Source organism: Alosa sapidissima, chromosome 6 (genome assembly GCF_018492685.1).
Source record: "Alosa sapidissima isolate fAloSap1 chromosome 6, fAloSap1.pri, whole genome shotgun sequence".
Taxonomy (NCBI): Eukaryota; Metazoa; Chordata; class Actinopteri; order Clupeiformes; family Clupeidae; genus Alosa; species Alosa sapidissima.
The window spans coordinates 34,580,264-34,606,283 of NC_055962.1; the positions used below are offsets into that span (position 1 = coordinate 34,580,264).

The window sequence follows — 26,020 nt, forward strand, 5'->3', positions numbered from 1 at the left end:
CTCATGACCTGTAGTATTTCTCCCCTGCTGCCTGACCAGCTAAAAGTGGTTTGCTGGTTGACCAGCTTGTTTGACCACCCTATGTTGGTTGACCAGCTAGACCAGCAAAATTCTTACAAAAACATACCTTACCTTTTGCTTGACCGGCTTGATGCTTTTACGTCAAGCCGGTCATTTTAGCTAGTGTGGCTGGTCTTACATTGCTGGTTTAACTGGCCATGCCAGCTTATGTTGGTCATTCTAGCAAACCAGCATGACCATTTTACACCAACAATGTCAAGCTTGGCAGGCTGGTCACCAGCATGACCACCCTACACCAGCTGTATCACACATGCTGGTTACACCAGCATGACCAGCTTCCTCAGATGGTCACGTCAGCATGTCCACCTGGTGGTGGCCCAACCAGCTACACCAGCAAAGCTGGAAGAAATCCAGCAAAAGACATCTAAACCCAGCTATCAGCATAAGCTGGTTTCTAGCTGTTTTTTTCAGCACGGTCTAGTAACTCTGGTCACTAGACATTGAGGAAAAAAAGGGAAAAAAATGTTCCACAAACATTTACCCCAAATCATGCTATCTACCTATTTTAAATGGAGCATTACTTTTACTTATTCACCTATATAATCTTACTGTACATCTCTCCATCTTTTTCTCTCTCTTTCTATCTACATACTCACATATGTGTGTATTTCTGCAACCCATGTCTGTCTGTCTTACATCTCTGCAAGGATAGTCTGTAGCAAAACAGCCCTCATCCCTACGTTGTGCTGGATCAACTGGCTCCTTGGATGTTCTTTCCCTGGGTGGTCTTCCGACTTTGTATTTAGCCTATGCACCACGGGCACATGTTGGGGACAGGGTACAAGCTTGAGTGGTTAGACCATATACTGTATATGGGTTAGACACTTGCTGTCTATCCTCTGATTACCTTCACAGGCCAAAGGTGTCTGGAATGTTGCAGACTCCACCCTCACCCCAATTAAATTTTATGTTGTAAGTGACAGCACTCCCTGAAAGAAAACAAGAAATATTACTTTAAAGAATATAATGTATCACTTTATCATCACTAGCCAGTCAATGTGTTTTTTAGATGAGGAGAATTTGTTTTGTGTTGTTGATTGGTGTTTTCTGATCTGACTTGTGCAACAGATAGGACATGATATGTGTCAATGACCTCCAATCTACAATTATATAAGGGTGAATAAAAAAAATCCCAACTGGAGAATACGACCATCAATCGATCCTCGTGCGTCCATCCGGTGAAGGCCACTGGATTTCACCTGAACAATGCTGCCATCTGTTGACTGCAGTTGACGTTCACTGTAATGTGTGTAACCAACTGTTGCATTCACTGTTGCTTTGTCTTGCACATCTTTTTACAAGTTCTGATTACGTTGTCAACAATTGTAAATGTACACTGCAAAAACTGCTTATCTAACACAATCTAACCAAGTGTTATTAATCAGATAAAAAAAAAAACTAGTTGGTATTGTTGTAAAGAGACTTACCTAGTGCTTTCTCATGAAATTATTTGACTTAATTTAAGAGAAGTTTGACTTATTTTAAGACATCTCATCCTGAAAACAAGCAAATTTGTCTGCCAGTACGTTGAGTAAATTTGTCTTAAAAAGACTCCTTAAAATAAGTCAAAGTCTTCTTAAGTCAAAATGATCTTACAAGAGAACACTAGGTAAGTCTTTTCATACTAAAAACAATACCAAATAGATTCTTTGATCTTAATATAAGATTATTAACACTTGGTTAGATTTCATTTTTTGCAGTGTAGCCCATGGCCTACATTTGTCACACAATATATCTTTCGTGACAGCGGTGGATGAATATAAGGTTTGCTTGCAACTGACGCAGTTTGTTTGCCCTCTTGTGGACAGTTGTAATAAAGGCCTTGTGTGTATATTGTTCAGTCATTCGGGATGTGTACTACCGTGTTCACATATTAAACATAACATTTACATTGGTCAGAGCGAGTCTGGCTTTTGCCTGACAATTTAACATTCCTAAAAAAGTTCTTCTGGAGAATGCGGGCATCGATCCCGCTACCTCTCGCATGCTAAGCGAGCGCTCTACCATTTGAGCTAATTCCCCATGTCGCCATGAAGTTTCAAGATAACTACTCCACCTAGTGGAACGATTTGGAAGGACCATTAAAATCCCCCAAATTTGTAAAAAAGAAAATGTTGGAAAATAGACCATTAAAGGTTGTATCAGCGATAGCGGGGATAGGTCACTTCTGTCGATGTTCAAACAAAACAGAGAGCTAGCTCGATACTTCCCCTCCCTCTCGTGCAATTAAAACTCTCCTAAACGCGCATCTCGTCGTTGAAACACTTTATTTTGCCTTTGAGTTCCAACCCTTGTTGGTATCAATTGTTTTGTGCACAGATCTCGGAGCCTACAGAGACGCGGTTTTTTGACGGCCTGCTTATGGGGCAGACAGCTGGCGGACATTAGGAAAGATTAGATGAATGTGATAATTTATGTTTAGGCCTGAGATCGCGGATACAACCTTTAAATGCCACTTTCTGGAGAAGTTTGTGCAAAGAAATGGAGAAATCAAGTCTTACATGACATGTGCAAAACTGCAAGGTCATAGCCTGTAGAGCTACTTTGCAATTGTAGTATCAACAGGTATTAGGGCATTTAGTAGGCTATTTAGGCTACATTAGGCCTGATGACTGTTAATCAGTCACTTGATTACACATTGTATTATTACCGATATAAAAAGTGACCCATACAGTGTGCCAAACATGTGCCACATGTAGAGACAGCAGTCAGTAGCAACAGTAGTAGGAGTGGCTGATGGGGCGAGTCGCGCTTGCAAGAAGGCGATAGCGACACAGATGTTACCAACCAAGAGAAGGAGGAACTGCCCGACAGCAGTAGAAATGGTAGGCGGGTCATTCTACGAAACCGGTGCCTTTTGCGTCCGGTCCATTTCATGAGCTCTCAACAATGTAAAAATGTGTCAAAATTTATTTCAAAGGATCAAACCTGTTAATTTAAGTGTTATGAATTACATAATGCATATTTCAATGTCATTGTAAATATAAATCCTACACTTTTTAGTCATCTTTACCAAGGACATGGCCAATTTCCCCATGTCCGGAAAGTCACATATGGAATTCGCACCTAATATATTAATTAGAACATTTCATTTTTTAACCAAATTTTCATTAATGTCATGATTAAAAATATGCTCTTGATACTATACTATATGTTTTTTTAAAATAAAAGTATGATTTCCCATACAAAAATCATGATTTATGCTCGTCCCGTAGTTTTACATACCACCCCATAACGCTTACATGTTCTGGCTATTACAAAGACACTGTTTCTTTAAGTGACATCACAGACAGCAGATGACATCACTCAAACCCTTGCAGGAGCCAAGGTCTCAAGCAGGCAAGTTCCCACACAATTTGATATGATTTATTTGCTCTTTTTGGTAGTTAGATAGGGTCCGTTAAGCTTAACCTTACCACCCCATAACGTATAATAGATAGGGAAACTGTTAAATTAGGGGGGTTTTTTCAACTGTAATGTAAAGTGAAGGAAATTTTAAACTGAATGGTATATTTGCTATATTAGCTAGTCAATTACAGTGCTAGCTGCAGTCATTCTGAGGTGAAATTTACCACCCCGTAACATACCACCCCATAACACTTTGTATCGTTATGGGGTGGTAAGGGGAATGTAGAGGGGGTGATAAGGGGAATGTAGAGTGGTTGTCATTGCCATTTAGATTACACAATTCATAAAAATTATATTTATATATAGTTTTACATACTGTGATGACTGGGGGAAACCTCTGTTCTTTCTGCAGTGAGCCCTTAGCAATGAGTCCATAGCAACCAGCTAATCTGTTGAATGCTGGTTCATCAGTATGCATTGGTCACTGTTAATATTTTATGACTATATTGTATGCATGCCAATGTTAGCCTACTGGAGACTATTGTGGTGAGAAATAATTATTAACTAGTTGTGATGGACTTGTTGGGAAGGGCTAACTACAAGCAGAACGGAGGTTTCTGCGGTCATCACAGCAAATGAATGCATTTCAAAATGTGAGAGTACTTTTTTGTGTATCTAGTGACAACCCAGTCATGAACTCTCTGTCTCTCTCAACTTGGCACACACACCTAGTCAGTGTAAATAATTATGATAATTTTCATAATTTGCAGACAATCATGGCTCCAATGAGTAATGCTGAACGACAGTGACTATTCTGTGCTCGCCGCAATGCTGATCCAGAGAGGAGGCAGCAGTATCTAGAGATGGAGCGGCAAAGATGGAGACGAGATGTCGAAAGAGGGAAGAAGTTAGGGGCAGCCGTGGCCTACTGGTTAGCGCTTCGGACTTGTAACCGGAGGGTTGCCGGTTCGAACCCCGACCGGTAGGCCACGGCTGAAGTGCCCTTGAGCAAGGCACCTAACCCCTCACTGCTCCCCGAGTGCTGCTGTAGCAGGCAGCTCACTGCGCCGGGATTAATGTGTGCTTCACCGCAGTGTGTTTCACTAATTCACGGATTGGGATAAATGCAGAGACCAAATTTCCCTCACGGGATCAAAAGAGTATACTCATACTAAGTTGTTGATCAAAGATCTGAGTGAGAGGACCAACGACAGTTAAGGAAAAAGTGGAAGGAACAGAATGAGGCCCCGTCCATTTATTAGGGAAGTGCGGTGTAAGTTTAAATGTTACTAACGAAGGTATTATAGCAATATTATAAATGTGGCGACGGAATAGCCTAGAACTTGGGTAGGCCTAGCGTTCAGTAGCCTATGCACTTGCGGTGATAGCCAAAACTAATGTGAATCGCGGACTATCCTACAACCAAAGAAAGTAAAGCAGATTATTTGTACCTGCGTTAGCCAAATAAAGGACGGGACTGCACCCTTCACAAACCGTAAAAATGAAGTTTATTAGTTTTACAGTTGACTACAGTTGACAGTTCACTATCAGTCCACACAAACAATTCTGGTTTCCTTGCACTAGCCATTTTCGTCGTAGCCTATTCTGTCTGTTTGTATAGCCTACAGCATGCAAGCTTTGGTCAATTTCTGTAACAGAAACAGTGCCACCTCTAGGCCTGGGATATGAAGTAACGTGTTGAGTCGTGTTGATGGATCCGTTTGGACGCAAATATTCTTGATACGGTTCCAGGGAAGACGGAGGAAAAAAAGATAGGTTTGGCTAGAATGAAGGCTTTTGACACCCCTCCTGAGAGTACTTTATCTTGTTCAATGTACCCAATTTTATGATCATATTTCAAAAATGAATGTACTCAATCTTCTGAAATCTATCCATGTTGAATGTAGTATTTCATGACATAAATTTGCATTTTAAACTTCATATCAATAAATATGTTTCTATATACTTTGGATCTTGCCTTATTACGACATTAACAGTCCACACATATGTCCAGAACTAATCAAATTATTGTTAAATTATGGAAACAAACAAAATTAACCACCCCGTAACAGGATTTACCACCCTGTAACATGACTTACCACCCCATAACATGTGTGTTTTTTTTTTTAAAAATACTAGAGAGTGAGTGAAATAGCCCATAAATAAATGTTTGATCATAGTGTGATGAAGTGGGCCTATTTACACATGTAACTTTAATTTGACAATAGGGAGTAAAATAGCCAGTATTGTTCAAAACACCAACCAATGGGCATGCGGAATTCACAGTTTGAAGATTAGAATCTAAATTCTGCAAATCTCCAATTAAAAAACAAACCTATAACTTTTAATATCAAATTAAGGACATTTCTATGACAGGAAAACATGAAATGTTCTGAATTCAATTTATGCATTATGTCTAAATGGAGCGCATCTTGTCCGTTACGGGGTGGTAAAAAAAAAGACACCTGGGCTACAATAAAAAGGAAAATATTAATAGGGATTTAAGCCTGAGGTGGGAAAATATTTTTTTATGCAGGTCATATATGTCTTATATCATGTGGATGTCTTAAAATATGGCTTGTCCTACATGATTTTTTTAAAAAATGTCAAAGTGAAAAGGCACCGGTTTCGTAGAATGACCCAGGCCTGATATTGTTTTGTAGGCAGCCCCCCCCCCCCCCCCCCAATGGTAAGTGTCAGAAGAGGGACAGGCTCAAACAGCGTTCTCTCATAAAATACGCTTTATCTCCATTTCTAGAGAGGGGGAAACAGGGATTTTGATGAAAACTAGCCACTGTTTAGCTTGGAATTTCTCAGGAACAGAGGCGTGTAGAAATAAACAGTTTGTAGCCTACCTACTGAGAGCTTAAAGGCTTAAAGTTAAATTCCAGTATTTAGCACTTTGAGTCCCTTTTCTGGTTTGTTTTGGATGAACTAGAGTGGTGGACACCGAAATTTTGACGAGTGGTCCTGTATCGACTTTTCTGACTAGTTTTGAATCGCCTTTGACTAGTCAGAGTGGCTGCCTACAGGCATGCTCAAACATGTCCAAACAACCCTTAACGTCCGTTTTCAAAACTGTGCAACTCACGGTGACATTATGCTTCTTTTCTGTTCAGGTGGAACTCGAGAAGGGTGTCCTGCTGAGTAAATGGATTCTCTTCAGGCTCTCCAAAGAGCCAAAGAAAAAAATTCTAGTTAATGAATGCGCTTTTTAGCCGGAGACCCCTGTTACCGGGAGGACGACAAATGTCTTTAGGGACCATGAGGCAAAGCCCCAACTTTGCCCAAGGAAGGTGTCGGCAATCTATTGTAAGTTTAATAACCCTTATTGCAATGCCGTTGTTTCACTTTAAATGCTAACATGGAAAACTACAAGCCTCATTTCTGTTGATTCAATAAATGTTATTATGTTTTTGACATATTTCCATTAAACCTTTGAAGGAGCTCTCTCCCCATGATCCCAGCCCAAAACATGACTCCGCCACCTCCCCACGGCACTCATCCGTAAACAAAACTGTTTGAAAATTAGTCTTCATGTATTCCTGAGTCCACTGCAACCGTTTCTGCTTGTGAGCTTTGTTTAGGGGTTGCTGCATAGTAGGTTTATGCACACTTGCATACAAATTAACGGAACACAAGGTCAGGGCACAGGGACTGAAATTAAATCAGATGGATGAAGAGGTGGGTCATTGAGTCTTCTGTCTGTCCAGTACTGTAGATGGCAGCATGATAAGCCATACAGTGTCTCAAAGTCCCTGCCAGCTGTCAGTCTTTAAGAATGTGAAGGACCCCAGGGGAATTAGCTCAAATGGTAGAGCGCTCGCTTAGCATGCGAGAGGTAGCGGGATCGATGCCCGCATTCTCCAAGCAGGATTCTTTTTGAGCGTAATTCCAAGTAATGTCCATATTCAGACACTTAGAAATGTATGGAATTAGCAGTTGGAGTTACCCTTTGGGTAGTGTCCTGGCTAGGGATGGGAGGGGGGTGGGTTATTGTTTAGGGTCTTCTTTTTCTTTGCCAGCTAATATATGTTACTTTTGCTTCCTCTGTGACAGTGCATGTTTACTTTACTTTACATACTTAGAAAATAGCACATAACATTTCTGCAACTCAGGTGCAATCTAGAGGCTATAAGTTGGTTAGTTGGAATGTGAGGGGCCTTGGTCATATTGTGAAACGTGCTAAAGTATTTGCACATTTGAAGTCCCTCTCTGCAGATATAATGTTTCTTCAGGAAACACACATAAAGCACACCGCTAAAGGGAAACTTAAGGTCAGCTGGGTAGATCAACTATATGAAGCAAATTTCACAACTAAAGCAAGGGGGGGTGGCGATTCTAATTAGGAAAAATGTCCCTTTTATTCAATCCACTACCATTTCTGATCCCAACGGTAGGTTTGTAATAGTGGCTGGAACCCTAAATTCTGTCCCTATAACACTGGTCAATCTGTATGCACCTAATTTTGACAACCCTGATTTTTTTCAGAAGGTTTTTAACTCAATTCCAGACATTTCCAGTACTAACATTGTAATTGGGGGAGACTTCAACTGTGTGTTAGATCCTCTTCTAGATAAACAGTTTTCTAACTCCCTCCAAAAATCAAACTCCTGTATTCGCCTAAACACTTTGATTGAGAACCTCAATCTAGTTGATATATGGAGGCTGAGGCATCCAACTGTAAGGGACTATTCCTTCTTCTCTCCAGTGCATAAGTCATACTCCCGCATTGACTATTTCTTAATGGACTCTAAACTGTTAGCATTAGTGGACTCCGTAACATACCAACCCATTATGATATCAGACCATGCCCCTTTGGCCATGGTACTAAAAATTGGGGAGGTTAGAGCTAGACGCAATCAGTGGCGCCTTGACCCCACGCTCTTTTCAGATGAGCAGTTCACTAACATCTTACAAGAACAGATTTCTCACTTCATCACAGACAATGATACAGGCGATGTCAATGACTCCATTCTGTGGGAAACGCTAAAGGCTGTCATCAGGGGACATGTCATAGCCTATGTTTCCAGTAAAAGGAGAATGTAAGGCAGTAGACTCAAAGACATAGAACATGAGCTTTCTCTTCAATAAGTTGTATATAAAAATAATCCCAATGATGCCACTCTTGAAACAATTACCAACTTAAAATATGAATATAACACTATCCTTTCGCTAAGAGTTGGCCAATTACTTGTAAAAACTCGACAAAATTACTTTGAGCTGGGAGACAAGCCCCACAGACTCCTTGCAAGGCAGTTGCGACACTCGCAGGCTACACGCGCTATTCATAAAATAAGAGACCATCAAGGTTACGTCACAACAGATCCAATCAAGATAAACAAAGCATTTGCTTCATTTTATGAGGACATGTACCAGTCTAGAGTCAATGCTACTGATTCTCAGAAAATGAACGACTTCCCAGACAATAGCCAACTCCCCACATTAGACGAAGCAGCGGCCAAAGCGATGGATGCTGCCATAACCCTGGAGGAGATCCAAACTGCTATTTCTCAATTTCCTAATAATAAAGCCCCCGGCCCCGATGGGTTCACCATGGAATTCTACAAGAGATACTCATCTAATCTGGCCCCTCTATTACTGCGCATGTTCACTCATTCTAGGGAAACCACAGAACTACCTCCCTCACTGTAAAGTGCAAACATTGCTCTGATCCTTAAAAAGGACAGGGATCCTTTGGAAATGGCATCATATCGTCCCATATCTCTCCTCCAGATGGAAACAAAAATACTCAGCAAAGTGTTGGCCAACAGACTCTGTAAATACATAGCCAGTTTGATACACCCCGACCAGACCGGATTTGTCCCAGGCAGACATATATATTTCAACCTACGTCGTCTATTCAACATTATATACCATAAACAAAAGGAGGAATCAGTGGTAATTGCATTAGATGCCAAAAAGGCTTTTGATTATATTGAATGGAGTTACATGCTGACTTCCCTGAAATACTTTGGCTTTGGTCCAGACTTTATTAAATGGATAGAAATTATCTATGCTCACCCCCAAGCCTCAATACTTACTAATGGTGACCTCTCCCAACCATTCCGTCTTCACAGGGGCGTCCGCCAGGGATGTTCGTGTTCACCCTATCTCTTCAACCTAGCCATTGAAGCCCTAGCCAGTCAAATTCATGGCATCGAGAATAAGATATCCCTTTTTGCAGACGACATCACACTATTCCTGTCACACCCCAAAACATCCATCCCACCATTATTGCAGACTATTGACACCTTTGGCAGTTTTTCTGGCTATAAGATCAATTGGGGAAAGAGTGAGCTAATGCCCATATCTGATGGAGTGGACTTAAACTTTCTGGGAACCGCTCCATTTAAATTAGCAAGAGACCAATTCAAAACTTTGGGTATCATTGCGACGCGGGAGCATGGAAAACTCCTCAACAGTAACTCGGAATCCAAAATACAACAATTGAAACAGAATATTCAATTTTGGAACACACTGCCCATTTCTATGGTCGGGCGCATCAACGCTATAAAAATGGTTGTCCTTCCTAGATTTTTATACATTTTCCAGAGTATCCCTGTCTTTATTCCCCTCTATTACTTCAAAAAGCTGGACTCTATCATATCCTCCTTTTTATGGAACAATAAGCTAGCCAGAATATCCAAAAAACACCTGTTTAAGTGTAGAGCGGAGGGAGGCTTTGGTTTACCTTACTTTAAGCTTTACTACTGGGCCGCCAATCTGAATGCAATACTTCACTGGCGTAAAGGTTTCCCGACAGCCCACTACAATCAAGAAGATGTGCCCTCTTGGCTTCAGATAGAAATATCTGCATGTGGTGCCACCTCCCTCCCAGCACTCCTTAATAACCCTCTATATAAAAAATCCAATTATACTTCACTCCTTAAGAATTTGGAAACAAATTAAATCTTTTCTTGATTTGCCCTTAGTCTACATAGACAGTACAATCTGTCACAATCATGCTTTCCCCCCTGCTTTGATGGATCCAGCCTTTTCCATCTGGAAAGCCAAAAATATTTTGTTCATACAGGACCTGTACCTTGAAGGAAACCTAATGTCATTTCAAAATCTCCAACAGACATATGACTTACCGTCCACACACTTATTCAGGTTCCTCCAGATCAGGCATTATATCAGGACTCGTATACCACAATACGAACACACGCCCAAACACAACACATTTGATAGTCTTAGACGTCTTGTACCAGGGAGCAGAGGCACAGTTTCCACCCTGTATGGTATCCTATTGGCCCATGAAGGAGTGTCCACTGATAAGTTGAAGAATGATTGGGAGCAGGAACTTAATATGGAGATTTCAGGAACGGTTTGGGAGGGAATTCTGGATAGAATTCATAGCACCTCTATAAACTCCAGACATTCCTTAATACAGTTTAAAGTAGTCCTCCATTACTCTAAAGCCAGGCTCCATGCCATATACCCTAACCTTTCCCCCTTGTGTAATAAGTGTAAACAACAAACAGGGTCACATTTTGGGTTACATTTTGATGTCAATGGTGCATTTTGCCCATGTTCAGGGTGGAAAGTGAAAAAGAAAGATTTGCATAAGACGAGTCAAATTGGTGTTTTTAAAAAGAAAAGATCATTGAGAATAAAGAAAAAATATATAAAAAAAATCTTTGTATATTCCCACAAGGTGTTTAGGTGCTCTGAAAAGACCCTGAAGGAATTTATTTTCTGTTCATCCCTCTGTGCTGTGGATGCAGGATGGAAACTGAAACTGCTTCGGTCGCCGGGTACGATACACTGAACTTGCAAGCGGGATATTCTTCCTACAGGCAGTAGGGGCGGGCGAGAGAGTCTTCATTCGCCCTGTAATGAGTCATTTAACCATATACCGACTTACGAAGATGAGTAATTAACACGAAAAACGTTGCCTGGTGTCCCTTTAACACTGTCCTGCTTGTCCATTAACATCCTGTGCCTAAACTCTCCGGTATAATTACGTATACCTTATATGGAACACAATGTCATAGTTGTGTGTGCATATAACAATTCCTGTGTGAATGAGTGGTGATGCAACATAACCAGGGCAGAACCACCCTGCAGCACCCCTCACGGTTGTGTGTTATCTTCCTATCCACTGTACAAATACACTTAAATGTAAACCATATGGGGCTACATTGTCCATTGACATCCACATGTCTGCTTAACAGTTGCTTCATTGAAAGTACAATATCAATGACTTAATGAAAGAAACTGTTTCCCCCAAACTAACAGAAACCTTTACCTTCTCAAAAAGCCTTTAGATGAGAGGACAGAGGGTTTAGGAGATCTAATGGAGGACACTGAGGCAGGCGACTGTGTGAAGAAGGAGGTCCTTACTTACATTGCTGGGTGGCTGCTTCAGGCAGTGAAAAAGACCCCTGGTCTATCCACATGCACACACTGCCAGGATATTCTGGTCCACACAGAAGAAGGTGACCACACATACATATCAACTACGGAAAGTTCATCATTTGTGAAGAGGAAACGCTACACCTCCACCGCTGGCCTCATACAGCCCTCTGTTTTGCTGCAGCAGATAGTGTTGAGGATGGAGGCTGTAGTTACCGAGGGCCTTCTGACATATTGGGCCAGACCCAACATCGTCAAGACAGTGCAGGAGACAGACATCTTCAATTAGCATATACATATGCAGTGGCCAACAGCGGGTCTATTCGCACAAATTGGGCTGAAAAGGAGATGGCAGGTGCAGACTAGTTTTCTGGATTTTTGAAGAGACACCCGTCTCTCTCTATTAGAACACCAGAGGCCACCAGCTTGGGCCGTGTCAGTGCCTTTAACAGGCACAATGTCGGCATGTTTTTTTGACAATTTGGAGGAAGTAATGAGAAGACACCACTCTGAGCCCCAGTCCATATGGAATATGGATGAAACTGGTATAACGACCGTTCACAAACCAAATAGAGCGGTAGAAGAGGAGAGGTTACAAACAGGTGGTGGGGTCATTGACCTCTGCTGAGAGAGGAACCCTTGTGACTCTTTCCGGTGCGGTCTCTGCGACAGGCACCTTTATACCTCCTCACTTCATTTTCCCCAGTCCACTTTCATGAGCATTTTTTGACTGGTGCACCCACAGGAAGCATAGGAAACGCAAATCCATCCGGCTGGATGAAAGAAAATCACTTTGTGCAGTTTCTCAAGCATTTTGTTAACCATACCAGGTGCAGCAAGGAGAGGCCATCCCTCCTGCTCCTGGACAACCACAGTTCCCATTTGTCAGTGGATGGGCTGAATTTTGCCAAGGACAATGGTATTATGTTGTCATTCCCCCCCTCCATTGCTCCCACCGCCTGCAGCCCCTTGATGTGTCTGTTTACGGCCCTCTGAGGACATACAGTATGTGAACAAAGCCTCATCTGCCTGGATGTTGCACAACCCAGGAAAAACCATGACTATTTATGACATCCCGAAGATAATATCTGTAGCCTTCCCTCAAGGAGCAGACATTGTTATAATTCAGTCAGGCTTCAGTGCGAGTGAAATTCACAGCCACAGCATTTGCTCCAGCCTCTGTAACTGACCGACCTCTTGACCCCGGCCCAACTCCAAGTCTGATCTGACCTGAAAGGGAATATGTGCAGGACACGGTTTTGGCGGAAATTCATTTTAAGTAAAAAATGTGACAACCAACGCTGCTCTCCCCTGTTGGTACGCAAAAATGAAAACAATCGGTTCTAACTCTAGTTGCTGCAGCCAACAGCTACAGTGCTACACTCTGGGGGCATGAACATGGGGGCTCATAGACATACCCCCAGAGTGTAGCACTGCACTGTAACTCGAGCTAGATGGAACCCATTCTTTTTGGGGGGGGTTTTCGCACCGACAGTACTCGGTGACCTCTGTGAAAAATTGGTGCAATTCTCCTTTAAAAGAGGATGTGTCGTTTGTGTCTTCCAACTGTCCAGTAGGTGGCAGCACACACTGCTGCATCACTTCTCCAAGTCCCATAATCTGCTCACCTTCAAGGATCAGCTTTCCTACAGGGGAATTAGCTCAAATGGTAGAGCGCTCGCTTAGCATGCGAGAGGTAGCGGGATCGATGCCCGTATTCTCCAAGAAGGAGTCTTTTCAATGTCATTTCTAGAAAAGATCAGGGCTGGTTCTAGCCCACTACATTTGGGTGGGCTGGTAGAAATTTTGGGAGGGTAACAGCAAAGCGGTCAAAATGGATTCAAAATGTATCAAAATACTTTGTAGGTGTGTGTTTTTGGTTTTAAAATACATTTGATAAAACCAAAACCTATCTTTTGGTGATGTGATGACATCATTATTAGATGTATTTGAAATACATATTTATAATTTTGTAATTTGTATTTTGCAGGATTGGAAATGAAATGTAGTTTGTAACAAGATACTTTGAGGGATTGAATTAAGAGTATTTCAAATACTTATGAAAAATCTGTAATTTTTTTCTCAAATAAGCCAAAATTTCGTCATTCAGTTAAATATACTAACTACAACCATGGCAATAGGCTATGCTTATCACAGTCTTGGTGAACCTGGTTTTGTCGGTTAAATTTTTTTCTTTGTGGTTTCTTGTTGCCTAGATATAGAAAACCAGGTTCACCAAGACTATGATAAGCATAAAAACATAAAAAAAAAACATTTTGTTACAAACTACAAACACTGAAATGTAACAAAATAAAATACTAAAAAATTATATAAACAGAATAACAGGTGTCCCAATATATGGAATTAATTAACTTGGTGGAGAAAACTCCATTCTGTTTCTCCTCCATTATTTCCGCATATCAGGACACCTTGGCGGATGTTATCCCTTGCATAAATCCTAATGTCAAATCCATCAAGTGGTTTTAATACTGTCCTGTAGTGTAGCGGGTACCCTCTCTAGTATAGGAGTCAATAAGAATAGGGAGGGTGCCCGGTAATATCCCTTGGACAATTCCCTATATTCATCTCTTATGTTGACCTAAATAACGATTTGTCCATAAATCCAATTTCATTTGTGCCCACCTCTGCTAGTGCAGACTTAGTAATTTGCCCAGACTTGTAATCATAATATTGAGATTCAGGAAGATGATCCAGTACAAGATGAGTAATTTGTAGGTTGTTCGCGCACACAATGTACTCCCTCTCATACCAACCTTAAGTTTCTTGAGACCTTTATATTGATTTAAATAATGAGAGTTGACTGTTTTAAAAGTGAACTGGCAAACAGCCTTTTTAATTCAGACCTTCAGAGTAGCCTCCATACAGTGCATTCAACAGAATAGACAAAGTAATGGAAATGAACGTTCACATTCAAACTTAAAAAATGCACTAATTTATATCACACTCAACTGAAACATACACACATACCCAACAACTAGTGATGTAGTACTCGAGTCCGGTCTCGGACTCGAGACCAATTTCTGCTTTCTCGGACTCGTCTCGGACTCGTTCCTTCAAAGACTCTGTCTTGACTCGGAATTTCAGACCGAGTCCTCGAGACCAACGCATTTTTTTGTTCTTATAAAAAAACAGACAACACATAACAATAATAATAAATAATATTTGAAAATGACATCCCATGGTGCAATGCAAAGATACTGCCGTCAGAGCCATTTATTTATCTCTATGGCTCTGCTGCCGGTGAGTGTCTGTAGGTCAGCATAGTCCATATTAAGACGTTAAGACTGCTCCTCTAAACAATTCCCAATCTAGCTTAGTCTGTAGGCCTAATAGTTGATTATTAAAGGAGAATTCCGGTGTGATATTGACCTAAAGTGTATTGAAACATGATACCGAGTGTGAACGTATGTCTCATAGCCCATCTCGGCTTGTCCCCTGCACTCCAAAATCTGGCGCTAGTTAGCCGATGCTACCAACAGCTTTTTCAATAGTGGTGCTTCGGCATCGGGCTAGCCATGCAAATAAATCACTGTTTTACACCCATTTACGAGGCTCAATGTATCTCCACACTTCATTGGTAGACTTCCGAGGGCCCTGACATTTAAAACGAGACATTGAGAACTTTGAAAAAGCACTGGTAGTTTACTTACAAGACGATTTATACAGACAGTATCTTCACGAAGTTTAGCGTTTGCAGCCATCTTGAATTTAGTCACGATAAGTCGAGCAACGAGTAAGAATGAACAGAATGAACTTTCAGTATAGCTAAGGAAAATTACTTTTCTGATCGTCAAAACCACACCAGAATTGTTAGGTAAGGGATAATGCCCGACGAGGTGTCCATTATCAGAAATAAATGGACGACGCGGAGGCGTGAACTGTCCGACGCAAAGCGGAGGACGGTTGCTTTTGCGAAGTCCATTTATTTCTGATAATGGACGAATCGAAGGGCTTTATCCCGTTTATACCATGGTCACTTACGAAATAAATAAATATGAAATCAATTATTAATACTAAATGAGTTTTAGAGTTGAAATCGTTCGTTTTTTCAGCTGTTTTTGCAATGCTGTGGAATGTTGATAAGTCACAGAGCGGACTAACTCAGGCATTGTCAAGCAACGTCATAATAATTTTATAGGTGTAGTATATCACTTTTTAAATGACACCCTTTTCAACCTAGACCATGGTATAAGCTTTAAATATAGGCTAATAATCAGGCTGCAATGATCTCGCAAATAATTTCTGAATAGCCTAAAGTGTGTCGTCTCCACAGCAAGTATGTGTCCTAATAATTTCTATCATAGCGACTAGGATAGTGAAATGATTTCACTAGCTATACATTTATTAGTTTCTTTCAGCTTATCCATGCTTTTTTTGAACGTGTAAATCGCATAGAATATGTAGGCCTATATCAACCGTAGGCCTACACACTTGATCGCTATCACATAGCTGAAACCACGCTACGGTTCTTACAGTAACTGACTTCACATTGATCTCTATAACTGTTAATTTTTAGTAGCCTATATTCGAACCTATCCATAACCCTTTTTTGCTATTTGACTCATCATTTCACATACAAAAATATAAATAATGTCAGACAGCGAATTAGTAATTATTTAAAAAAATATATATAATCTTTTTAAAAAATCTATCTCCTGCCAGCAGGGGGTGTTGCAGCACCCTCAGCACCCCCCTTCCCGCGCCCTTGGACTTGTCTCCACTTTGTACTGCTTGACAAGCTCAGTTGTGTCTTTATGGGTGCATCATACCCATACCCTCCAACAGATCTACTAAACCCTCTGTCCTCTCATCTGTGAAAGGCTTTTTGAGAAGGTAAAGGTTTCTGTTAGTTTCTTTCATTAAGTCATTGATATTTGTGGGGGCAGCTGTGGCCTACTGGTTAGCGCTTCGGACTTGTTACCGGAGGGTTGCCGGTTCGAACCCCCGACCAGTAGGCACGGCCAGGGCTCGAAAACGGAATTATTTTTCAAACGTTCCGTTCCGAACGGTTCAGGTAGGCTTATGTTTAACGTTTTCGTTCTTGCATGCGTTCCGCCACCAACATATCGGTCCTGAACCGGTTCGGAACGCAAAATATCGTTCGTTGTTAAAGTTCCGGCAGTGTTTGGCAGGCCTATCAAGTCTATTTTTGTGGACTTTACCTTAGAATAGACGTACTCATTATTTCCCCTTGATTTAGCCTATACCGTAGCTATGCCCAAAAGCCTACAGACTTACAGGCCTAACCTATGCCTATAAATAATTTCTTATCAAAAATATTTCTGGATACGTGCTAAACTCCTTACCTGGTTGTAGCCTAAGTTTTATCCACATGGAGATCTTCAAAGGCTTGCGCTATAATTCCAACCCTGTTTATAAACGAACCTGTCTGTTGCTGACAAGGCCTATCTCAAATTTCCCATTTCTCTTCTACATAGAATAGGCTATAATTGCGCAAACATTTCAAATCCCGACTTTAAAACGACAAGGCGTGGACAGGCAAAATAGGCTATTACGCATAGGCGGGCTTGTTTTTCGCACAACCGGAAATAGTCTCCCTGATAGGATATGCTTTTGTGAAATTTTATAAAATATATAGAGAACGAAAAAAAAAAAACCTTATTAACCGGCTTTGTGGATTTCAGAATAACGTTTCTGTTCCGGAACAGTTGAAGACCATTTTGTTTTCGTTTCTGCTCCTCGTAAAATTCCGTTCGTTTTCGTTTTTCGTTCCTTGAACCGGTTTGGAGCCCTGGGCATGGCTAAAGTGCCCTTGAGCAAGGCACCTAACCCCTCACTGCTCCCCGAGCACTGCAGGCAGCTCACTGCACCGGGATTAGTGTGTGTTCACTGTGTGCTGAGTGTGTTTCACTAATTAACGGATTGGAATAAATGCAGAGACCAAATTTCCCTCACGGGATCAAAAGAGTATATATACTTATACTTACTTATTGTACTTTCAATGAAGCAGCTGTTAAGCAGACTTGTGGATGTCAAAGGACAATGTAGTCCCGTACGGTTGACATTTAAGTGTATTTGTACAGTGCATAGGAAGATAACACACAACAGTGAGGGGTGCTGCAGGGATGTCCACTGTTGGTTCTGCCCTGGTGTTTGTCATGGCCAGCAGTTGGAATGCTAGGCTCCTTAAGGCAGGAACTGAATATCGACATCGCTTTAACCCTACCTCTCGCTTGCGCGCCCTGTATCCTGTCAACTTCGCTAAAGTAAGCCCACATTAGCCAATCACGTTTTTCCCTTGTGGCTTACTTTTGACCAATCACGTGTCTCCCCTGTGACTTAATTTTGATCAATCACGTTCTTCCCTATGGTTCTTCCCCTGTGGCTTACTTTTCAGCGTTCGGTTCTCACGCTTATTCTCAATGTCAGCTATCGCATTGGCCAGTTGCTTTTTCGTGGTTTTCATAGTTATCGTCCTTTATCAATTACAAGGTAATTATGCTTTTTTAGACATGATGTACCATTATTGGAGACATTTTCGGCTACATTTCTAGGTGTTGCCAATGCAGATAGTAATGTTAATGTTCGATAGCATTAGCGGCCAGTAGAGGTGCAATCGTTAAGTCCAACGTGAATAATGAGAAATACAACCAGCTTTAACGTTAGTGTATTCGACACATTTGGCTCAATTATTACATGCTAACTAATGAATAATAACCAATGAATGAACTCCTCGTTTTGATGTGTTAAGCAAACTGAAAATTACGCCAACTTAATATTTAGTAATAATGTGTTGGGGCATGTAAAGATTAACAGCTATAGCTATGCTAGGACTCGCTGCCACATGCGCGAGCATAGTGGCGTCTAGTTGTGGATAAGTAATATTTCTTTTAAGAGAAATTCATGTATTTTATATCTGTTTTATGCAATTTTACAACCAAAAACGAGCCTCAATCTCCTGTATTGCTGGAAACTTGAGTAAAAGGAACGAACAAAGCATTCCTTGTAGATTATTCATGGGTTTCATCAGGTCCCTTTCAACAGGTGTACAATCAAGCATGTTAACTTTAGTGTTGCCGCCATTAATAGATAGATATACTTTATTCTTCCCCAAAGGGAAATTACAGTGTTCCAGCAGCGCAGACCAACACAGCATTCACAGATAGATAGATAAATTACTTCAAAATATTATTTTTCTGCTCAGGGGGGAGTCGTTCTAAAGTGTTATTGCAGTGGGTAAAAAAGTATTTCCTGTAACGTTAACTTTATCTTTCCTTCGTACAACGTAATTGGCGTAGCCTCCAACTGAAAACACTTTTTTTGTTTGACTAAGACTTTCAGGGAAGATACACCAGGCGCGTAACTGATGCGTAAAATCCATTTAGACGAATGGTCTATTTCTTTTTTTTTCTCGGCTCACTTTTTCTCTTATCGTGACTGGTGTAGGTTAGCCCTTAGTAGACATAATCGACCAGGAATGTTTTTTTTCCAGTCTCTAACGGCTCACTGTGATGTTATCAACTCTTGAGAAGTTCAATGACTGTCTAGTCAATTAGCCTAAAGATAAGTCGTTAGTGGCATCACTACACGTGGTGCTTGATTAATGCACCTGTGCAAAGGGAACTGATGAAACCCATGAATTGAAATTCCTTCACATTATTGAGACCAGTGTTAGCTAGCTGTCTAGTCCTGCAAAATAGGTATGAGGGCAGCATAATTACATTAAATAATGTAATTTGTTTTAGCTGTATGAATGGTACCCATGTTGTGAAATTAGATAATCACTGTAACAGAGGTTGCCTCCCCTCATTTAAAAAAATAAAAACTAAAAACAATATCCCACAGACGAATACTGATTTAGCCCTGGGGGGCAGGCAACCTTTGGTGCAGTTAAATCGCACTAGTTACACTGCATTACAGTGGAATGTACACACTTGAATAACAGTCTTTTTGTTCTTATTTTTTTCATTCAGAACATGTATGCCTATCCAGTGTTTCGCCGCCAGTCAGCCAAGTCGACCAGAATTCTCATGGCGCCATCGGGGGAGGCAAATTTGGTTAAAAGTTGTGGAAGGGCTGAAAGGGCTAAGCCAAAAGAGGAGGTGTTGGCGGAGGCCAGTACTTATGTCACCGACCATGGTGGAGACCCCACTGACCGATTTCTAGTGCTGGCTCACTGCCAGTTTCAGTTTGGCATGTACCAGGGCCAGAGATTTAGATGGCTCCTGGAGAATAGTCTTGGCTATGCACTGTATTTGGTGCATAGTATTTCAAAGGAGAGGGTGCAGGCAACCCCTCTTTCAGAAAACAAACAGCTGTTCCAGCAGTACACTTCTCACATCAGAGAATTCACAGAGGAACTGGAGAAGTATAGTAAGAAGCAGGAAATGCAGGCTAAAGCGCGGGAAACTGGAGACCAGGGCTGTTTAATGGTGGAGTTTGGAGATTTCCAAGGCCGCTCCATGAAGGAGGTTTATGAGGACCAGAGCAAGTAGGCCCAGGCCCTCATCAAATACCTGGTTACAGCAGCTGCCCGGCCCAACACCAACATGGCAGTTTTCAAGGCATACGTCTTGAAGAGACGCACCTTGAAGAGATCTATAGCCATCTATATGCACCGCAGTGCATCTTAACTCCGGCTGCAAAACCCCGACCGAACACTTGGCCCACCAGGAGCTTTTCCCTACTGGTAAGTATGCACCATCTTGCATACATTTGTCTCTGTGTATTAACAGGTTCCAGTAGTTTTATTGTCATGTACTCATAAAAGGAATTATAAGTAATGGAATTATTATGCTCAAGAGCCAGCTCCACTTTAAAGAATAAAAGTCTAATAGTTTTAACATTTGTTCTCCAGCGACTTCTGAGGAGGACGATGAAGAACTGGTATCTGCTGCATCGCAATGTGAAGCACAGCTAAATACAGGTGTGGCATATGACACAAATGCCAATATTATTTTGTGGAAAATTTCTATTCTTCATTTTATATTTTACTTCACAAAACAGAATTAAATCACATTAACTGGAAGGCATTCTTTGAGTGCACTTCTTCAAAAAAGTGTACACTGGGTTCTTTGCTTCTTAATAGAAGCCGTCTCCATTTCCTTGCTGTTTCTCTCTGTAGTATTTCTGCACTGTGCCTGTTTGTGGGCTGCATTTATGGCATATTACTATGAAATGCAACAGTCATCCTAATATTGTTTTGCTGCCTGTTTGCTTTGTTTCTCCTTGATTAGCTCTTGCAACGACTGTGCATTTAGAGGCCTGTGCTGATCCCCCTCCAGTAGCGATGCCAGGTCTTGTTGTTAATCAGCCACCAGCTGAGCTTCCCAGTCACTGGAAGGATCAGCTTCCACCTTTCCAGCAGGAGTGGATTCGGCACACGTTATTCAAGGCCAACCCACGAACCGGCAAGCCAGAGCTAGTGGCCCAGCTGAAGCTTTGGTGGCATCCTCCTCAGCCCCTTCTCATTCACACCCAGCCTCCCGCCTCTCCTGACCACTTCTTCTGTCGGCCGCTGTTCTTATGGATGCCCCATAAGATGTGGCTGTTTCCTGTTGTCTGTCTTTGTCTTGGCCTGTGGCAAGCACCGACTAACAGCAGCAGGACTGTACCGAACAGTGCGCAAGGTGTTGGACATTGACGGGTGGTATGATCTTGCAACTGAGTACCTGGAGTGCAAACGCTGCTCAAAAAAGTATCCTGCTTGGTCTGAGGACATCTTAAGACAGCTGGATATGGGCCACCGCAGCCAGTTTCCAGCTTTGCTAACATACAGGTAATTCATAATGGATGTCACTTGTTAGTTGCTTTTATTTGTGTTTGTGTTATTATTATTTTTTTAAGACATTACACTTCACTCTTCTTTCCTTAGATACGCATGTGACATCAGGGTGCTGAGAATGATGAGGGAGAGGACAATGGGCAACAGTGTGACTCAGCTGTACAAAAAGCTGCTGGAACAACACAGCGAAGCATGGATGCAGCGTGTTCTTCAGTACCTGACCGCTTGTGAGCCCTTTACGAGATTGTCTGCTGTGCGTCCCCCTGCATTCGCTGAGCCTCCCCCCTTGCCTGCTCTTCCCAAACCCAAGTGGCTGTTGGCTGTGTATGCCAGAGATGTACTAGGTCGACTGCATGACGTGAAGGCCAAAATAACATCCATCTTTGGCTCCGTCCTCAAGATGGACTCCACAAAAAAGGTCACCAAGAAACTTGCTGGTGCTGCTGCAGGTACAGCCGCTTGGTGCACTAATGTGGGAAACGAGCATGGTCAGGTTTTAGTTTCGGTCCTGACAGTCGGTGAGGGACAAGCACTGGACGCTATGGCAGCTGGCCTAATGAGGCGGTACAGGGAGGCAGGGCAGGCAGCGCCTAAAATATTGTACGTGGACAGAGACTGTTGTAGTCAGCATGGCCCTTGTCGGGTGAAGGCCATGTTTTCAGAGTGGGACGGGCTTCAAGTGCGCCTTGATATATGGCATTTCATGCGGCGGTTTGCTGCAGGCGTCACAACGGAGGCTCACCCCCTGTATGGCGTTTTCATGGCACGCCTGTCCACGTGCATTTTCGAGTGGGATCCGGAGGATGTTGCTGCTCTTCGCCGCGCCAAAGAGTGTGAGCTGACTACGAGGGTCGGCCACATCTCTGAGGAGGCGGTGACTACACGTATTACCCAGAGGGAGTTGGCGCTGCACTGCAGGAGGAGGACCAGAGGGGTGGAGGAGACAGTCAGACTGATTGGGTCACTGATCAGTCTGTTTGACAGTGTGAGTGGGAAGGACACTCTGGGTGTTCCTCTGCTGGACCACGAACGTATCCAGAACATTTGGCAGGAGCAGGAGAAACACGTGGGCTGTATCCAAGACCCAGAGGACTTCCCGCTGTACATGAAGACAGGCACCCTGAAGAAAGGCGGTGTGGAGCTGTGCTGCTACAGGTGTGCTCGTGGCTCTACCTCCCTAGAGTCCTTCCATCTCCACTTGAACAGATTTATTCCAGGTATTGCATACATATCTACTTATATTTCTAATATTACAGTCCTATTACATGTTACAGATTCTTCATAGCATCCCATACGTACTGAATATCTTGTTCAAATGTGACAAAAGCTTCTTTGTTTATTTAACCTTCAGGAACCAGTGCCAGTGATGCGCATTTCCAGGTGTATCTTCTTGAAGGGCTGATGCGCTGGAATGATGACCGAATGGAGGACGCCGTAAAAGGAGCATCTTCCATCCGCTCTTATGGCAGTGCTCTGAGAGAGGCAGTGGACCAGCTCAGCCGGAAGGTGCTAGGGAGATGCTGGGATGAGCGGTATCACACCCCTGGAGCGTACACAGGCAAGAAATTATCCCTCATCCAACATGAGAAATAACTTAGTTTGTTTTTTAATAAAACTATTCATTCAACGAGTGCTATATTGCTTAGAAATACTAAGCATACTTTCTTTTTTCTGTTTTGTTTTTGTAGGTGAATTGCTGGGAATGGAGTACTTGTACAACCAGAACGGCAAAACACTGACTGCAGTGCTCCAGAACCCAGAGGAGCAGGACAGGCTGGTGGAGCAAGTCAATGATGAGGACATACAAGATGAGGGATTTGAAGAAGAGCTCACAGAGGACATCACAGTTCCTGTGCTCTATGAGGATGACCCCTGCCGTGATCTGGTGGAGAACAGGCCCTCACAGTTGATGTCGAGTCCTCAGGCCTCTCCACCTCAGGCCCCTGCATCACCTGCTGATCTGCCGTCCACGTCACGTGATGGAGGACAAGATCCTGCCACTGCCCCTTCAGTGCTGCCAGGCACCTCTGAGGCTGCACTGTCTGACGAGGCTCAGGTAAGACACTCTAACAGCTATTTCAGTCCAATCTTAATGACGTTTTATTTCCCATGTATTACTATTAATCAATCCATTTATTAGGGAGCAGTCATTGGACCGGATGGGATCGCTGGGTGGGACAAGGTCCAGGATCTCGCTGCTTGCTTGGTGGGTCTCCGTGAGGCGTCTTACCTCACTGAGCTGCAGGTGAACCAGATCATCCAGCTGTGGACATCTCTCCCTGAAGGCGACAAGGAGCGGGTCGACTACCAGCCACGTCATCAGCAGCGACTGACGACTGGCCGTTTTAAGGCTCCCACGCGGTCTGGAGTCACACCGGGTGTGGAAAGTGTTAAGCGCTACTTGATAGGACATCCTGGCGGGCCATCTTAGTGGCCCAGCACCAGCCGCTTGGTTGAGGCCATGTGCATAAGGCTACGCCGTAATTATCCACTCTGTGGAGTACAGAGGACAAGCACAACATGCATGCAAAATTTTCCTCACACCCACTTCTGTCAGTTTGTGACTGGAGTTAATTTGTGGAGTTTTACCAACCCTCTTTTTTTTCCCTTGAGGTTCTTGAAGCCGGAGCAGTAGTTGGGATAGGTCAGGTCGGCGCTTGTTAAGAGTTTTTTGAGGGTCCACACGTACTGGGCTTTAAGTTCCCATAACGACCCAAGGCCTTTGCTCGGCAGGGACGCCGCACTGTCTTCTCTTTGCTAAGAATCGAGAACAGAGATCAACAGAGGGTAAAGATGGAGGAGTCTTGTTTTGCTGGTCTCAAATAGGGGGTGGGCTCAAGTAAAGATGGGAAACCTTTCAAGATACTTTGACTCTCTGATCACAGTAATTACTGTTACACAGTCCACTCTAAAATGATATTGCAATTGTAAATGCAAATTGTTTATATTTTTGTATTCACTTTATAAAAGTCTATGATTTCAGCAGGCTCACATTAGGATGGAGATAAGAGGTTAAAGCACAGCACAAAAGTCTCTACAGGGACAGCATCACATTGTAATTGTGCTAGGCTAAAAATAATTTGTTTAGGCCCGGGAAACCATTAGGATTTGAAAGCAGTGCTCATTACTGCCACAAAGTCAGTTGTGTTTTCATACAGTTTGTCTTTTATGCAACAAATGATTTTCATGTAACCTGATAGAAAGGTGTTGTATGGGCCAGTGGAGAACTCCATTTTGCCAACATGCTGGGTTGCCCATCTAGTTTGTTGATTTAAAAACATGATGCAGTACACCAAGACAATGTTCAGCATCTAACATGATTATTATGGAATATCCTCAGCAGGATTTCTGTTTTCCTGTTGAATGTCAGTCACCATTTTCTGAAGTGTGTGTGTGTGTGTTCATTTCAATAAATCTGAACATACCAACATTTAAGACTCCGCCTGTGTGCATCATCCATATTGTCCCAGTCTTTGAAGGCACATTGTACTGTTATTATGATCATTATGTTAACAGAAACAGAAATAAACATCACAAGTCATTATACATTAGGGTGGTCCTTATTTTAAAAGGTTGTAGTTTCTGAAGTCTTATTTTTTATTTATTTCCAAACCTGGTCGGGAGCAGGTTATGTCCTTATAGTTAAATTCGTGTAAAACTAGCGCCCACTGACCAATCAATTATCATGAAAAACGAAGTTATCTCACTTGTAGGATTCTGTCATATAGTGGAGCTCCGCCTCTACAAACATTTTGGATATCGCATGCGCTTTAAGTGTTGTGCGTGCAAATATGCCACTATGGACGTGCATACCATACAACAAATGATGACAATCGATTTATTTGATGTTATAGGCTAGACACTGAAATGACTGCAGTGTAGATTACGCTATCGCTCATAAATGCGGAAGTAGGCTAACAGTTTTTAAATAGAGGCGGTCTTGTGGGTCTCCACGTTTCACGATTGGCCAACATCATTCCAACACAGAGAACGCGCACAGATCTGAGCTGAAGGCCTAGTTTGACAAATATATCATATATGCTATCGTAGTAGCCTATCACTTAACGTATACCCCTGAGTGAAGGCTTTAGCCTAAATATGTCTATAACGTGCTTCGTAGTATAGCCTACCCCACAAGTCTCAATGACTATAATTTTGTTTTGATAAGAGCTATCAATAAAAACTAAAAAATAAGCCGGGTAATTTCTGAATGTTGCCTGGTTAGTTAATGGTGTTTAAACTCACTGAAAATGTATTTACGTTTGTCTCGTACCATACAGCAATAAGGGGCAGCCGTGGCCTTGAAAAAGAGCGCCAAAAGAAGGTCAAAAACAGCAGAAGACAAAAAGCATGTTTACCTCAGACTATGACATTTTTGATGTTGCCCATGAAAATGCCATGGACTTTTATTAACTAACTTTGTCAACTGAGCTAGGCCTACCTATAAATATTTTCCAAAACTCA

At 42.2% G+C, this 26,020-nt stretch overlaps 1 protein-coding gene and 3 non-coding genes across 6 annotated transcripts; 3 read left to right on the plus strand and 1 right to left on the minus strand.

Moving 5' to 3' along the window:
* Positions 1–942: 942 nt before the first annotated feature.
* Positions 943–24,986, plus strand: LOC121711602. Of its 3 annotated transcripts, XM_042095348.1 has the most exons (9): positions 943–1,327; positions 6,549–6,741; positions 19,746–20,461; positions 20,630–20,698; positions 21,009–21,550; positions 21,647–22,773; positions 22,908–23,114; positions 23,245–23,612; positions 23,697–24,986. In XM_042095348.1, exons 5-9 carry the CDS (start codon positions 21,510–21,512, stop codon positions 23,985–23,987), a joined length of 2,034 nt encoding a protein of 677 aa, XP_041951282.1. In that variant the 5' UTR covers positions 943–1,327; positions 6,549–6,741; positions 19,746–20,461; positions 20,630–20,698; positions 21,009–21,509; the 3' UTR covers positions 23,988–24,986. The 3 variants fall into 3 exon arrangements, with proteins under 3 accessions (XP_041951282.1, XP_041951283.1, XP_041951284.1); XM_042095349.1 differs by lacking the exon at positions 943–1,327 and having other exon boundaries at positions 6,323–6,741; XM_042095350.1 differs by lacking the exons at positions 943–1,327; positions 6,549–6,741 and adding an exon at positions 18,112–18,264.
* On the minus strand, positions 2,031–2,103 carry trnaa-agc. The gene has a single exon. It is a non-coding gene; the product is annotated as a tRNA-Ala (tRNA).
* trnaa-agc lies at positions 7,226–7,298 on the plus strand. The gene has a single exon. It is a non-coding gene; the product is annotated as a tRNA-Ala (tRNA).
* Positions 13,442–13,514, plus strand: trnaa-agc. The gene has a single exon. It is a non-coding gene; the product is annotated as a tRNA-Ala (tRNA).
* Positions 24,987–26,020: the final 1,034 nt, after the last annotated feature.